Genomic DNA, 17381 nt, shown 5'->3' on the forward strand with positions numbered 1-17381 from the left:
TACAGAGACCCTGTATTTTTGGCCTCCTCTGTAACAGTCCTGAGGTTTTACAGAGACCCTGTATTTTTGGCCTCCTCTGTAACAGTGCTGTGGTTTACAGAGACCCTGTATTTTTGGCTTCCTCTGTAACAGTCCTGAGGTTTTCCAGAGACCCTGTATTTTTGGCTTCCTCTGTAACAGTCCTGAGGTTTTACAGAGACCCTGTTTTTTTGGCTTCCTCTGTAACAGTCCTGAGGTTTTACAGAGACCCTGTATTTTTGGCCTCCTCTGTAACAGTGCTGTGGTTTACAGAGACCCTGTATTTTTGGCTTCCTCTGTAACAGTCCTGAGGTTTTCCAGAGACCCTGTATTTTTGGCTTCCTCTGTAACAGTCCTGAGGTTTTACAGAGACCCTGTATTTTTGGCCTCCTCTGTAACAGTGCTGTGGTTTACAGAGACCCTGTTTTTTTGGCTTCCTCTGTAACAGTGCTGTGGTTTTACAGAGACCCTGTATATATGGCTTCCTCTGTAACAGTTTTACACTACATTCACTGACTGGTATGGCTGTAGCATTACTGTAATGGCCCAGGCCCGTATAGTCAGGACCTGTATTGATTACAACTCCTCGGAACACTTGGTTATTCACTGCTGTCTTAAGTTACGGTATGGCAGATAAATAGCTGAACTTCTCTGATACATCTCATGTACTTTTGTATTTTCTTCATATAATGATGTTGTTTTACCATAAACCCTTGTATAAATGGTTTGTATTATGGAAATTATTTGAACTGTATTCTGAATTATGTAGAATTTGAATAACAAATTGAAATGTTATAAGAAGTTATTGATTTGATACTATTAGGCATGGCTATGCTCTGTGGAGAAGATTCTTGTTGGAAAAAGAGATTTTCAGAATCAGAAAATCTCTAATTTTGAAGTTAGCATGGTACAGAAAACTAAATTGCAGAGAATTTAAAACACAAATTTACTTGTTTGTTTGAACAAACTTCATCTATTTGCAACAGACATGCATTAATCAATTGGTTATACATGTATTTTTAATACAAACATTTATAAGGCTTTTCCTGTAAATCGTCTTCTGTGAATATTTTGACAATTTCAGTGCTGCACCCTTTAATGCTTTCAGTACTTTGATTATTTCTCTGCACTGGTCATTATTTCATAATTTCAAAATTTAATGCTGTAACAGATAAAATAAAAGAGGTCAAATGTCATGACCTTACTGAAGAGCCAGGGTATTGATATTAAAACATAATTTGATACAATTATGAACTTTTATATTCAGAACAACATCCTGATACAAGGACTGCTGTGTTTGGATCTTCTGAGGTTGACTGATCAATGTGTATCTTGTTTATAAGGCCGACTGGTTCTGACCCTGAGAATCAATGGACTCCGATCACAGAGTCTCAGCAAAATGAATTAATCATTTTTTTATGTTAATAGCCAAACATTACATGCATCATTAAGGAGGCCTCCGGAGAAATCAGATACAACCTGCTTCTGCTAAATTAGAAACAATCATTCCTCCAAGCATATAATGGTAAAAAAATATGTGAATACCCTGTTGACTTTGCAGATAATTAGACACAGGCTTTTATATGTGTGCATTCAGATGTGGACGAAAATAGGCTATAGAAGTACAAGTGCAATTAATAGAAAGGCAATATATACACAAAGGCAGTAAAAAGACAAAGAAATACATTATGTACAAGGGCATTAGAAATGCAATAACCAAAGAAAGGCATAGACATAGAAATTCACATAATCTATATACATTTCTATATTTAGGGACAATGGATATTAACAATATGGTATTAAATTGATATATAGAGGAAGCTGGAACTAAAAGTAGTCATTTATTTCACCGTCTTTTTATTTCATTGAACATGTTGAATGTAAAGAATTAATATATATTAATGTGTATGTATTATTTTGTATTAAGCAACAACAATTTGTAGAAGGTCTGAGAGGTTAGAGACCTCAAATCGTAACAAGACAAGATGGTCATCACCTGGTCCAGAACATTGCAATAGTTCCGAAGGAATCTATGAAATTCTGGATAAGTGCAGAATGCTCTAAAATTTACTGAGGTAGTTTCAAAACTCTATTTCTGGGTATAGCCCTATTTCCCTCTTGCATGAACTTAAACTTGGCATCCCCATAGTGTGAGGAGTTAACCAGCAGAAAGACTAAAATAGAAATCTAAACATATTCCATGCTATTGTGCAGAAATGGAAGGTTTTTTTCTCGCTTCCTGCTATTTGTGCAAATTATGATGTTGATTACGGAAACAAATTTGTACGAGTCGATGACCGAAAAACCGTGAAAACCTTTTAATATTATTACACACAATTTGCTCTGCATTATCATGATTATGTTATTGTTTCTAATGTTTCACAAAATGATAAAATCAATGCCTTATTCTCCCGTAAGTACTAGCAACCCTTTAGACTCTACACAAACCTCTAATGCACCTCGCAAATCTGAGGTCTTTGTCTAACCATACATTTACCAGAAATAATTGGTCTGTAAGAAGAACTGAATGAGTTATTGAGGCTAAAGAAGAGCTAGACTTTTCCACTATCTATAATGGTTGAGTTTTTTCTGTATTCCGTGGAGGATTTTCCTGGTATCAGCTGTATTGGTCTGATGGCGGTGAACATTTTATATATTTCCTCGGTGATTAGCTGTGATGGCCGGGGCTCTGGGCCTGATAGGAGTTATCACCTTAACTTAGTTCACAGGCCAATAACAATTAATTCTTGTCACATCCGATATTTATTCTCTTCAATCATAATTATGTTCCTGTTGTAAAAACAAAACATGAAGAGCCAAAACATGAACCAGATCAATCTCCCTCCAGTGGCTTAAGTTAATTGTTTATCTGAGAAGACCTTTATTAATGTAGATAAAAACAAATTCCATCACTGGTATTTCTGAGTTTTTTCCATTACTGGTATCTCTGAGTTTTTATTTAAACACCTAATTCATTCTTTATATATACATTTTTTTGATTGAAGATGAAAATTGATTTTGGATACAGTCTGGCTGATGTTTAGTTTTATGCTCCAATGATTAGCTTGTTGATATTAAAAGTTTAGTAGAAATGGTTTCAACCCCACTTCATGACTCAGGCAATATGTCATGGTGAGCAGTTTATTGTGGACTTTGTCATTTGATGAGTGACTCACAGTACTACATGTAGTATCCTGACTGTCATTTAAGGCATTTACTCTCCAATGATCAATGATAGCCATTCTAACAGGATATCCAGGGTTCTATTTGAAATCAGTTGTCAATAATTATTTTCAGATCAAATTCACCCAACCCCTTTACACCAGAAAATTGTACAAAAAGCCTAAGTGATACTGATTGTTTGACTAATGGTTGTTAGTCTTTGATTGTTTGACCAATGGTTGTTAGACTATGATTGTTTGACTACTGATTGTTGGATATGGTTGTTTGACTACTGATTGTTATACTATGATTGTTTGACTACTGATTGTTGGACATAGGTTGTTAGACTACTGTTGTTAGACTTTGGTTGTTTGACTAATGGTTGATAGAATTGTTTGACTAATGGTTGTTAGACATTGGTTGTTTGATTACTTGTGTTACACTTTGGCTGTTTTACTTCTAATTGCTAGACTTTGATTATTTGAATCGAGGAATTAAGTACTCGCGTAAAATAAGAAATCTACAGAAATTAGTTGATTAATTATTATTGTTGATTGATTACAGATCCTCCATACCCACATGTCCAGCCTAGAGAAGCAGCCTCTGAGTGCGGGCGGCTCACCTCTCCTGATCCGCTGTAAGGACTTCCGCTGTCTGACGTTTGTCATTCCGCGGGACAGAGAATGTCAGGACATATATGCCTCCCTACAGGAACTCTCCAAACCAGGTCAGATATCTAGGTCATCACATTTAACTCAGATATCTGAAGTAAAGTCAGATTTTGAATCTTGAACATTGATATCTGAAATACCATTGATATCTAAAAAGATGTCCTTACCATTGTTTAAATCTCTATATCTTGAATCCTTTGAAACCTGAAATCTTTTTTAAATATCAATACAATTAAGTACAAGATAACAAATATGGTGTTCCAGTGGTGTAAGTTAATCTCTCTCAACCATTTTACAGCAGACATAGAGAAGCTGTACGCATTTGTTTATGCCTCGGCCGACGGGATGGAGAAGTCATACGGCTGGGACCTGTACGACACACGGTCCGAATACCTGAGGATGGGCGTACCCAACCAGCTGTGGACTCTATCCTCACTCAACAACAAATTCGAGGTATCTACCATTTAACTCATTGTGCTTAATAATGAGTGAAAGATATTCACTTCTTTACTCAACAATAAGTTTAAAGTACATGATAAATATATCGTCTTGTTCAAGTTATAACTTTGTAATGAATCATTTGTTTATACAGATGTATGTGTTTTGTAGCATATCTACAGAAAAGTTTTTTGATAATTTCTTTGAAGACTCATCGTTATCTATGATATGTACCCAGTCACATTGAATGTTTTTGTTTCCACCACAGCTCTGTGATACGTACCCCAAACACCTGTTTGTTCCCGCCTCCGCTTCCACTCCCATAATCCTCGGCAGTTCCAAGTTCCGCAGTCGTGGAAGACTTCCTGTTTTATCTTATTTCCACAGTAAAACCCAGGTAAGCTCTCGTTACAGACTTGTAGTTTATATATAGGATCTCTCAGGATTTTGGATGGTATGTATTTGATTCTTATCCAACATGTTGCATGTTTTTTATCCCTTAGTCTTGGCAAGGGGATAGAAAACAGACAACTTGTTGGATAAAATCATCAGATCAAACCATCACAGATCATCAGGAATTCTTTTCATCAGATGTTAATCCTGTTTTAATTTGTGAATTTCTATCTCATGGGCTTTTTGATGCTAAAGTACTTAATGTCATTTCAATAGTAATGAGTAAAAATCCATCATGACTTATCAAATATTTATAACACGTGTGATATACACAGCAAAGAGCGGAAAACAGGGAATGGAATTTGATATCACAATTTTTTTTTTTTTAGTTAAAATCATTTCTTTTAGGCTAAATTTTCAAACTTGAAAATACAGAAAGCTGCTTTCTGATTTAACTTTACTTGAAATGTAGAATATTTAGTGATTTTCATGAAAACGTTTCTTTTTGGTCTTATTAACTGTCTCCCAATTGTCCCTGTAAGCGTCTAATTAATCAATCTGCATCTGTTTTGGCTTGTTTATAGGAAATTTGGAAAATTTTCCTTTTATTTGTTGATAACATTTTTGTTTTTGTTATGTGCATTACCCTTTTTGAGTTTGATAGAAACACATGGCCCTTGTTTTAGGCGGCCATTTGTCGCTGCAGTCAGCCTCTCTCTGGGTTCAGAGCTCGCTGTGTGGAGGACGAACAAATGCTTCATTGTATACTCAAGTCCAACCCCAGCAAAAACTCTGACTTCATGTATGTTGTCGATACCCGGCCAAAGGTAATATATTTATTTCATTCTTAAAGCTGACACTAAAGTGACTTCCATTGTTGGAAGTAGTAAAATGACAGAAAATGTTTAACCTGCTGGTTGTGAACTGACAGTATTATAATAAATTCTTTCTTGGTATTTGATTTTAGGGTGTATATGATTTCATTGTTGGAAACTTTAGACTAGCTGCCCAAACACTTTCTGACTGTGATACAACTAAATGTAGGGTTTTTTTTGCTTCATGAATATGTAGTTCTCAGGCACTGCCAGATATATGATGTAGCGGTATTAACATTGCCACATGGCAAAGGGGAGCAACCCAGTTTTCATTATGAAAGCATGCAGTTGTTATTAAATGCAATTGAAAGCATCAACTTGATTAGAATTTTCATTACAAAAGCCTGAAAAAACCAACCAGAATGCAGCAAAGAACAAAATAAAATTTCAGCACGTTGAGCCGTGGTCAGTAAGCGTATGCGAGACAGGTCGTGGGTTTCCGGCGATGGTATAATTATTTGACGATCATTTGAATCAATGCTAGAAGAATGACTCATTTAGTTAGTTGTTGAATTGATAAACAGCCAGCATATTGCATAAGATGAGCCTCTATGGATCAGCAGGCAGACATCATTGATGTGTTGATGGTTGTAACATTTCACAGCTGGAGAGTTCCATCAAGATAAAAGCCAATCATTTCACAGCTCCCAGCCCTGACATGCATTCTATCAGGTATTGGTAAATCTTCTCTGCCTGTCAATTTTTACATATTTGATTACTGGCTGACGGAAACCTGTAGTTATAAAACAAGGCAGTGAATGTTGTCGAGTCCGGAGGTGACTTCTGTCTGGCACCAGACCAAGAGTTCCGACTGCGGTACTCCATTGTGTGTGTGGGTGGTTAGGGCTGTCACACACTACAGACAGGAAACCTGATGAATGGCTGAATACCGACAAGGACTGATTACATAACATGTCTGATGATGTAGGGTCCACTGTAAATGCTGTTTGTTCTGCAGCACTGATCCCAATATCCCAGAATCCACCTAGTGGCCAACTCTATTTACACATCTTGGTACTAAGTACTCAAACTTAGACTTGTTCTGCTAAACATTCTTTCACTTAAAATATGCTAATCGCCAGTTCAACCATTACACAGACATCTTGATACTGTTGTTTTAGATTAATGCCATGGCCAATAAGGCAGCTGGTAAAGGCTACGAGAATGACAACCATTACACAGACATCAAGTTCCAGTTCCTGGGGATAGAGAACATCCACGTCATGAGGGCCAGCCTCCAGAAGCTGCTGGACGGTACGTCTCTCTCTGTGTATCAAGTGTTTGGGGCACCACAACTTGGTCCACATTCCTAGTCTATATAATAGCAGAGACATAAATAACAGAGATTGGCAACTCCGCTATTAGCATGTTTTGTTGTTGAAAAATGGTACGGGACCAACCTTACTTTGAGAACTACATTTTAGTAAACTGAGATAATGATCTTAAACCAAAAGTATATTGTTTTAATGAAAAGTGTGCATAAGTTTTAGACATTTTTGAAACCAAAAATCGAAAAATAAGATTAATATATAAAAAATATATTGGCCAGCTATAAAACATCGGGGAAATCTCGGAAGACGGGTAGCCAGCTGCCTCCTAAAACTCCTCTCTTAATATTGTTTATATGACATAAACTCATGAAAATATAATATTTTGAATGTTTTGGCAATAGGTTTTAGCTGTTTATATTTTGATATGATTGTTTATTAGAAAGATATACTGATTTAAACTCGGAACACTTTACAACAGGGGCCGCAGGATTTCACGAGATTTCGATCAGTTTCCAATCTCTCTTATTTACGTCTCTGATGATAGGACACTTTGATCAAATTAAAATACTGTCAAAATTATATTAAATTCTCCCCTGGTAGAGATATGAAGGCTGATATCTAATACGTTGAATTTCTGAACTGTGTGTGCTTGTTACAATGTACCATCCATGTATTTACTAATCTGTGTATGTATCTGATAATCAGCGTATTACTTAAGTTGTATGTGTTTGTGTCAGTGTTGTCTGAATTGTATATGTCCTTGTTTCAGTGTGTGAGATGAAGAACCCGACCATGTCTGCTTTCCTACAGGGTCTAGAGGCCAGTGGCTGGCTGAAGCACATCAAGGCCGTCGTCGACACCTCGGTCTTCATAGCTGAGGTAAGTAGCACAATGTTGCCATTTAACCCCATAGGTAACAGCCTAATCCGTTCATTCATCTCGTCAAAATGAGTCAGAGTAGATTGAACTTCCTGTCAAGAATCCTGAAATGGTACACATCAGCCATTGTTATTGTATTGTACAAGACAATTCAGCGGTGATTTTGGATCACTGGATGTATGTTGCTCTAATGGACTGCTTGCCTGTCCTACTAATTCTATGAATACATGTACTAAGACAAATCAGAGTCACTCAGAGTTTCATTTTTCATTAAAAGTTATGTGTCATATTATGTTATTAAAAATTTCTATACATTGGCGTCAATGTGGTCTCTGTTTTTATCTGCACTTGTTTATTTCTTAATTTACAGAAATGTTCTGGAGTTATTCTTCTTTTATAACTTGCCCCAGACTTAAATTGTGCTGGTACTTTGTCCTGTTATACATGTTCACTGTTTTATTAACAGGCTGTTAAGGGCGGCCACAGTGTACTGGTTCACTGCTCGGATGGCTGGGACAGGACGGCCCAGACCTGCTCTCTCTCCAGTCTGATCCTGGATCCCTACTACAGAACCATTCAGGGGTTCCAGGTACAAACAGCTGTAAACCATGTCATGGTTATGTTTACTAAATAAATGAATCAGATGGACACAAATATGTAACATCTCTATTATTTTTTCTTTAGTCTTCATTATGAATTTAATTTGTATGTTTTGTAATGATGATTTGTCTTAATTTTTCTATTTGATAACAAGTATTTGACTTATAAGGATTAATTCAATATCTCCGGAATTTAATCTTTATAAACATGGTTGGTGTTATATTCAGTGTAAACTGTACAAACTTGTTTATACTGGTATGAATTCTGAAGCTATTGGATTCATTCCTATTTGTTTGGTTATCCTCAATGCTTACTTGCATGCAGGCACTAATAGAGAAGGAATGGCTGTCGTTTGGTCACAAGTTCACGGATCGCTGCGGATTCCTGGATACTCCGGACAACAAGGAGGTGTCCCCGGTGTTCACACAGTTTGTGGAGGCCACGTGGCAGGTCATGCAGCAGTATCCGTGCGCGTTCCAGTTCAACGAACGCTTCCTCCTGACAATTCACGACCATGTTTACTCTTGTCAGTTCGGAACATTTATAGGGAACTGTGAGAAAGACCGACTAGATCTCAGGTATTGGTATTACAAATATCTGGTATACAGTCTTCATTGTGTCTGACATTGATAGTGTATGGTACTGTAGATTCCTTATTTTTTGCGAGTACTTAATTCCGCTATTCAACCCTTTTGCGTTAAATCGTGAGAATATGAAATCACAAACACCAGATTTTTCTCATAGTTTGTGTAGTTTACATCTGTCAGAAAAATAAAAGCGAGATTTTAAATCTGCAAAATGTGCCACTTGCAATTCCTCGCGTTTAATTAGGAATTCACAGTATTATAGTCTCAGACACAGAGACTACAATATATGTATGTCTTACTCGGAATTACATTTATATGCATATGGTAATGTAGAGAATGTCAATGTTGCATTCTACATTTAGGATGATCTGTGCTGGTATTTATCAATCATACAATCATTACAGAAGATTTTACTTAAAAGAGTAACTGTTCATTGAGTGGGGATCTCATAAATCCAAATTGAATATCAAGGCAAAAAAAAAATCAAATGAATACATGTATTGCATTAACCAAATTTGATTAGAGATTTACAGTTCCTTGTTTTTTGATATTTGCTTCAGCTAGCTTTTGTGACAATCTAAAGCTTTACATCAATTTCCATTACATTTCATTTTTGTGAATTATTTGATTTACAAATTAATGTTATCAGTATTGTAGTTGTAAGCTTATATACTGTTTTGCTTCTTTTCCAGATTAAATGAAAGAACTTATTCTCTCTGGGGACATATCAACAAAAACATGTCAGAGTTCCTGAACCCTCTCTACAAAAAAGAGTACGAAGTGTCCCATCCAATGCTCTCTCCCAATACCAGCTCCCAGTGCTTCAAGTAAGTCCTCAAGTCAGCTCCCAGTGCTTCAAGCAAGTCCTCAAGTCAGGTCTCAGTGCTTCAAGTAAGTCCTCAAGTCAGGTCCCAGTGCTTCAAGTAAGTCCTCAAGTCAGGTCCCAGTGCTTCAAGTAAGTCCTCAAGTCAGGTCCCAGTGCTTCAAGTAAGTCCTCAAGTCAGGTCCCAGTGCTTCAAGTAAGTTCTTAAGTCAGCTCCCAGTGCTTTAAGTAAATACTCTAGTCAAGTAAATACTCCTAGTGCTCAAGTCAATGGAATAACTTATTTGAGATTTAAAAGAATTTCCCCACATCCTTCACAATGGCTATTCTTTCTGTATAATGAACTGATAGACAATAATGTGAATTTACTTACTTTTTCTCTCATTCAAGTAAAATTTACATGATTGGCAGACAGGTGTTATATTATTACTTATTAGGTTAGTTACTGACTCACTACAGAAATATATTGGGTTGATCAATCTCATAGATGGCAAGGCGAAGCCGAGCGGTCTATGAGATTGATCAACCCAATATATTTCCGTAGTGAGTCAGTAACTAACCTTATAAGTGTTTTGTTTTCCCGAAGACTATCAAGCGACATATTCATTCACAAATAGCGGTGATCTACGCAAAGCCATGTACAAGATGCCTTACATCTCGTCCAATTAAACTCATTTAAACTCTATAAAATTATCAATACCACCTTTCAAATATGCTTAAAAAATCTTTGCTTTACCCATATTACTTACAATGTTTTGTTGCTATTCAATTTTAAACCTCTGCAGAGATTTGAGCTGCCATTTTGTTCTGCTCCAGACACAACAATGTGACGTCAATATTCAAAGGGCAACTACTCTAATTTAAAAAAAATTCCAAAGGGCCATTACTCTAAATATTTTAATTACTTACTGAACACGATTTCTGTGTTAAATAATATGAAATATCGAGATGAGTAGGTGAGGCGGCGGCCAATGACGGCCATATTGCCTAATATTCATCCTCACAGAACCTACATAGAGATATATGAGGCAATCACGTGCCATGTTTAATCCAATGAAAATGTGACATTTCAGTCTGAGGGAAAACAAGTATATATATTATGATACCCGAATGAACCAGCAAGGAAACATTTTCTTGCATAAAATAACACAGCTGTGTAAATCTGTAGGATTTTATTGACCTTTAGACTTGGCTTTGTTGCAGATTTTGGAAGGGTATGTACCAGAGGTATGATGTGGGGCTTCACCCCAGGGAGCAGATAGCAGATGTCCTGAGTGCTGCCAAAGATCACTCTGACTCTCTAGAGGACCACGTCAGTCTACTGGAGAAGGTACCAACACCACCAGGCTCCGGGCCATAACACTTTGACCAGATCTCCTTTTCATCTCAGTCTTACTTTTCCCCTATGTATTCAGAGGCTTTTTAGCTCACCGAGACGAAGTCGGGGGGAGCTTATGCTATACCCTCGGCGTCGGCGTCGGCGTCGGCGTCGGCGTCCGGACCTGGTTAAAGTTTTTGTTGCAGGTCCTGTATCTAACTTATTACTTGTCCTATCTTCACCAAACTTGCATGAATGATGCATCTGGACCTACTAATGGACTTGAGAGACTTGGATGCTGAATCTGGGCCATGAATTTCAGATGCTGGAGGAGGTTAAGGTGTTTGGAGCAGGTTAAAGTTTTTGTTGCAGGTGCCCTTTGATAGCCATTTCTAAGTTACTACTGGTCCAAACTTCACCAAACTTGCATAGATGGTGTGTCTTATGATACTGATGCACCTGACAGGCTTGAATGCTGAATCTGAGCCATAGGTTTCGGATGCTGGATGAGGTTAAGGTTTTTAGAGCTGGTTAAAGTTTTTGGAGCAGGTGCCCTCTGATGATTATATCTTACTTACTACTGGTCCTTACTTCACCAAACTTGCATGGATGGTGTGTCTTATGATACTTTTGCACCTGACAGGCTTGAATGCTGAATCTGAGCTGAAGGTTTCGGATGCTAGATGAAGTTAGGTTTTTCGAGCAGGTTAAAGTTTTTGTTGCAGGTGCCCTTTGATAGCCATTTCTAAGTTACTACTGGTCCCAACTTCACCAAACTTGCATAGATGGTGCGTCTTATGATACTGATGCACCTGACAGGCTTGAATGCTGAATCTGAGCCATAGGTTTCGGATGCTGGATGAGGTTAAGGTTTTAAGAGCTGGTTAAAGTTTTTAGAGCAGGTGCCCTCTGATGATCATATCTTAGTTATTACTGGTCCTAACTTTACCAAACTTACATGGATGGTGTGTCTTATGATACTGATGCACCTGACAGGCTTGAATGCTGAATCTGAGCCATAGGTTTCGGATGCTGGATGAGGTTTAGTTTTTTTGGAACAGGTCACATGTTTAATATATGTAGGTAATAGCACTATTTCAAACTTGCATATATGATCTAACTATAATATAAATGAATGGCAGAGGTAGCTTCAGATGCAGAGCCTGATCTCCATTATCAAGGATGCTAAAAAATATATCTTAGTTATTTCTGGTCCTAACTTCACCAAACTTGCAAGGATGGTGCGTCTTACGATACTGATGCACCTGACAGGCATGAATGCTGAATCTGAGCCATAGGTTTCGGATGCTGGATGAGGTTAAGGTTTTAAGAGCTGGTTAAAGTTTTTAGAGCAGGTGCCCTCTGATGATTATATCTTAGTTATTACTGGTCCTTACATCACCAAACTTGCAGGGATGATGCATCTCATGATACTGATGCATCTGACAGGCTTGAATGCTGAATCTGAGCCATAGGTTTCGGATGCTGGATGAGGTTTAGTTTTTTGGAACAGGTTACATGTTTTATAGATAATAGCTTGCATAATTGATTTAACTATAATATAAATGAATTGCAGAGGTAGCTTCAGATGCAGAGCCTGATCTCCATTATCAAGGATGCTAAAAATTCTCCTACCTCACTCAAACCTGCTTGATAGATGTGTTTGTTGTTAAATGATTTAACATGATTCCTATGATATAGTATTCTATGATATGATACACTATTGTTTTATATGATACAATGTAATATCATACATTATATTGTAAAAAGTTATATGATATGATATGATATTGTATCAATTTTTTTGTACATTATTATATGATATTGTATTATGATATTGTTATGTATAGTATTGTATATTATTATACAATATTGTAGAATATGATATTGTATAATATATTATTTTATCGAATGATATCGTTTCATATTATATTGCAATATATGATATTGTATCATATGATACGATATTGTATATTATAATTATAGCATATCGTATGATACAATATTGTATAATATGATATTGGTTTATATAATATATTGTTATATAATACATGAAATTGTATTATATGATATTATAAGATATCATATAATATGATATTGTATAATATGATATTGTATCATATGATATGATATTGTATAAAATGATATTGTATTATATAATATCGTACTGTATCAGATGATATTGTATCATATGATATGAAACAATGTTTTATCAAATTATATTGTATCATATGATACAATATTGTGTATCAAATATGATACAATATCATACAATACAAAATTATACTATATTATACAATATAATATCATATGTTACAATATTGTGATGTATTATGTGATATGATATAGTATCAAATAATGCTATATTGTATTTATATTAGATATTATGATATTGTATTATGTGATTAAATACAATAATGTATAACACGATACAATGTCATATTATATGTTACAAAATCATATTGCATCAATATTTATTACAGTATTATATTGTATTAAATGATATATATTGTAAGTATCATTGGATGCAATATCATATTTTATATTATTGTATTGATAAACATTGTATCTTATAATAATGTATGAAATGAACATAGGATTATCATACAATTTTTTTACATATGATATACGATATTGTGTCAAAACAGTATCCATGAATATCCAAGATCATTAACTATGATTTTCATATCATATGATAAAGGTGGTTTTAAAGGTGATGCCTCATAAAGTTGATGCCTCGTCTCGGTGAGCTTTGTAATCTGTGATTACCTATGTTTATTAGATTAATACTGAGATAAAAAATGAACTTGTCTGAGTTTTATAGCTCAGGGTGAGGGCCACCCACTACAATTAAATTATGTGGCCTGCCACACTTTTCACCTCAGTTCCTAGCTGAGAAATTTTACCAAGTGAATTTAGATGCATAATTATGTTATTAATTTTTAAAAATATTTAGCTACAAATTCTTTTTTGTCTAAATCATAGGATATGAATTTCAATTTACTGATAATTCTAAGATTAAAATCACACTGGGAGCCAATAACATAGAATGCTCTGACCAAACAACATGTTAGGTACAGCCAATCACAAGGCCAGACATTGTCTTGTAGACTGCCTTAATCTGCTGACTGCTTTTTCCTCTGACAATATTTGTATTTTGCAGAGAGTGACACAGATCTGTCGGATACTTGGGAAATCTGAAGATGTGATCCAGAAAAAACTGAACGGGGGAGTGTCCATGGAGTCACTGGACAATCTGAAGGAGACAGAAGACAATATCATGGAAGAGAAGTCCGAAAAAATTCCAATCAATGGAAATTGTGACATAAAACCAGAACAGAGCTCTAAGGACACGGGCGATCTTATCGACTTTAGGAGTGACAACGAGTCGGGGTTTGACGAGTCCAGCTCCCAGATGTCAAAATCAGGTCACGGTGACCTAAATACAGTGAGGACAGGTATAGAAACTGGTTCCCTGTCACTTGACTCCAGTGTGTGTTCAGTTGGGAGGGACCAGCTAAGTCTGGACTTGCTTGTGTTGGAGATGAGCAGTGTAGCCATTGATTGGAAATCATTTCGTAACATTCACAACTGTAGCTGTGCATCCCCATTCAATAGCTTTACGAAAAAGGCAAGGCAATATTATATCCCTATATTTATGCAAACTAGTGAATACACCTGTATATTTATTTACAAACACTAGCTGTTTGATGTACATATAGTTTATTTTACTGTGTTTGCATGATATAATTTTTTGTGTGCTCGGTAATGATGATTTTTTGCTTGAATGTTGTTGTTGTCATCATCTCTCTCCCAAGGTATACTCAAATCACATTTTGCTAATTACTCAATATTCATAAATACCTTGGGGTTCAAATGAAAAATTCCCAAGATTTTTCTTTTGAAACACCCCCTCTAGCTTAACAGGTTTCAATACACAGCTAAAAAATATGATGTCTTCAGGGATTGCAACAGACATTGAAAATACCCGGATGAATACATTGAAAAATTGTACAAGGTATTTTGAGTGACTTCTGAATGGTGAAAGATGTCAACATTTCCCATTATAAATCTCTATAAGAAATAATTTTGTGATTCATTCCTCTGAATTTTTCAGAATGAAAAATAATGTCAGTGAAGATATCATCGATATTTTCCCTTTTTTTTTTTTATTTCAATTGTACCTTTCTCACAGGTCTGTGTATTTTTATTAGAAATCGTCTAAATATGATGGAAGAATGCATTGGGACAGACTCTAGTATTGTCATACTGTATACATATCTGTTAGTTTTATTGGGACAGACTCTAGTATTGTCATCATGTATACATAGCTGTTTGTTTTATTGGGTTGTTTCCCTTTGTACACATTTTGTTGCCTTTAAAACTGATCCTGAAATGCAAAGACTTTAGGCAATTCTGTATTGTAGTATTTCAATATTTCGTTTTCTTTTAAGCTCACCCAAATCAAAGGTTCAAGTTATCTACAACAGCATTATAAGATTTAAATTTAATTTCAATGACTTACTTCCGAAACTAGAAAGAAAGTCTCATATTAATGAAGAGCATCTAGTCTCGAACAAAGAGTCATTACAACTGATTTTTATCTGATTTTTAGGATAAAAATAATTCTGACAATGACAGTACTTGAAGTGGAATGAATGTTATATTTTCTGTATATCAAGGAGATTTTTAAAAACAGGTGACAAGTTCCTGGAACTAATTTTTTGATATTTTTTTTCCAGTTCCATTGTTGGAAATGTGGTGAGGTGTTCTGTATGCGCTGCATTGCCAAAAACATCCCGCTTCCTGGTCATGCAACAAGGCGCCCCGTTCCGGTCTGCCGACCTTGCTACAAGGAAATACGACACTCACCTTCTATGGAATTCCCACCGCAGACAAACTCCCTGGACAGTTGATGACTGTATGATGGAGACCGCTAGTGTGCAATCTTATTTATTTTGTAGCTCATCAATCTGTTACTCCAATGTGAGAGAGAGAGAGAGAGAGAGAGAGAGAGAGCGCTGTATTAGATAGTATCTTCTGAAAATATTTATCATTGAAAAGTCCCTCAGCTGTTGATACATTCGAAACTATCATAATTAAGAAGAGAATAAATGCAACACACAAACACACATTACAATTTAAAGTCTTGTAACAGTGGGTCTTTTTTTGGAGTGTTCAGTGACTCTCATTTCAGGGATAGTAGTTTTACTGTTTTGTACTGTACGTGACTGATATCATTCACCTCATCCAGCTTGCAGCGAGCCACACGACACAGTGGGTCTATTGTAGGTCCCTGGTCATTATGTTTACCCCGTCACAATGTACTGTACTGATTGTGAGATTTATCTGTGATTTTGTAGACAGCACGATTATCATGAGAAGTTTTGTTTATCTCTTTATTTTCAACTCTGTTACAATGTTATGTTTTGAAGAAAAACAGCTTCCTAGTAAAGATATTAACCTAAAAGTAGATCTGTGTTTGTGTTTCCTGTGTAATGATTTAAAATACCTATATATAGAGTGAATACTGATGTCAGTGTGTTATAAAGTCAACTTCCATCCGTCTGGGATCTCCTAATATACATCCTTCCTATTTGGATAGACTTTCTTCAGTTCTTGACAATTCACTTTTGTTGTTAAATAAAATTTTTATGCCCTCATCGAAGAAGGGAGGGCGTATTGCTTTGCTGCGGTCGGTCCACCAACACTTTCCTTTCATTTTATTTGCAGAGGATGCGGATTTGATATACAGCTTAATCATGATAATATTTACCAGGTAGGTCAAGAATGAGCAAATTTCGACAGAGTTATGCCCCTTCAACATAGAAAAATTACGAATGTGTGCAGTTTTCTTTCAATGTCTTCGGAGAAGATGCACATAATGAAATTTGGTGTAAAAGTTTATCATGATAATATTTAGGTCAATTTTGATTTTGGGTACGGTCGATGCTTTTTTCGACACAGTTATGCCTCATAGACTTAGAAAAATTCCAATTAATTGCAGTGTCGGTTCCCAGATGTTTTAATTATTTGTAGTTTCCATTCATTTTCTTTGCAGATGTTTCCAAGGGAGGGGGCATAGGTGATTTTACAAGCATCTCTTGTGAAAAAAAGCTTACGTATTGAAGTAATGGATCATTTTAAGTAAAATGTGAAAGGAAGGAAGGGACAAACCAAGCTCCTTGGCTGTCGCTTAAATTTTACTTTTATGATGAACAAAAAACCTTTTCATCAGCTAATCCAAAGTTCTGCAACAGTCAATTGTTTTCCTTTTCTATAAGCTGTATGTCTAATGATAAAATGAAAAAGTTAGCTGCAGGTCTGTAGCTCCTGGTCAGAAAAA

At 35.9% G+C, this 17381-nt stretch overlaps 1 protein-coding gene across 3 annotated transcripts in view; it reads left to right on the forward strand.

Moving 5' to 3' along the window:
- LOC128156785 (myotubularin-related protein 6-like) overlaps positions 1 to 16508 on the forward strand; it is a 30848-nt gene extending 14340 nt beyond the window's left edge. For 2 of the 3 annotated variants that reach the window (XM_052819074.1, XM_052819073.1), the window contains exons 3-14: positions 3745 to 3907; positions 4150 to 4304; positions 4558 to 4686; positions 5369 to 5509; positions 6679 to 6811; positions 7598 to 7707; positions 8174 to 8296; positions 8632 to 8885; positions 9587 to 9721; positions 10921 to 11047; positions 14199 to 14666; positions 15778 to 16508. In XM_052819074.1, coding sequence (XP_052675034.1) covers positions 3745 to 3907; positions 4150 to 4304; positions 4558 to 4686; positions 5369 to 5509; positions 6679 to 6811; positions 7598 to 7707; positions 8174 to 8296; positions 8632 to 8885; positions 9587 to 9721; positions 10921 to 11047; positions 14199 to 14666; positions 15778 to 15951 — 2112 coding nt within the window. In that variant the 3' untranslated portion in view covers positions 15952 to 16508. The remainder of the gene's footprint in view (positions 1 to 3744; positions 3908 to 4149; positions 4305 to 4557; positions 4687 to 5368; positions 5510 to 6678; positions 6812 to 7597; positions 7708 to 8173; positions 8297 to 8631; positions 8886 to 9586; positions 9722 to 10920; positions 11048 to 14198; positions 14667 to 15777) is intronic. The other variant, XM_052819075.1, reaches the window with a different exon arrangement.
- Positions 16509 to 17381: the final 873 nt, after the last annotated feature.

Source organism: Crassostrea angulata, chromosome 7 (genome assembly GCF_025612915.1).
Source record: "Crassostrea angulata isolate pt1a10 chromosome 7, ASM2561291v2, whole genome shotgun sequence".
In the NCBI taxonomy this organism is placed as follows: domain Eukaryota; kingdom Metazoa; phylum Mollusca; class Bivalvia; order Ostreida; family Ostreidae; genus Magallana; species Magallana angulata.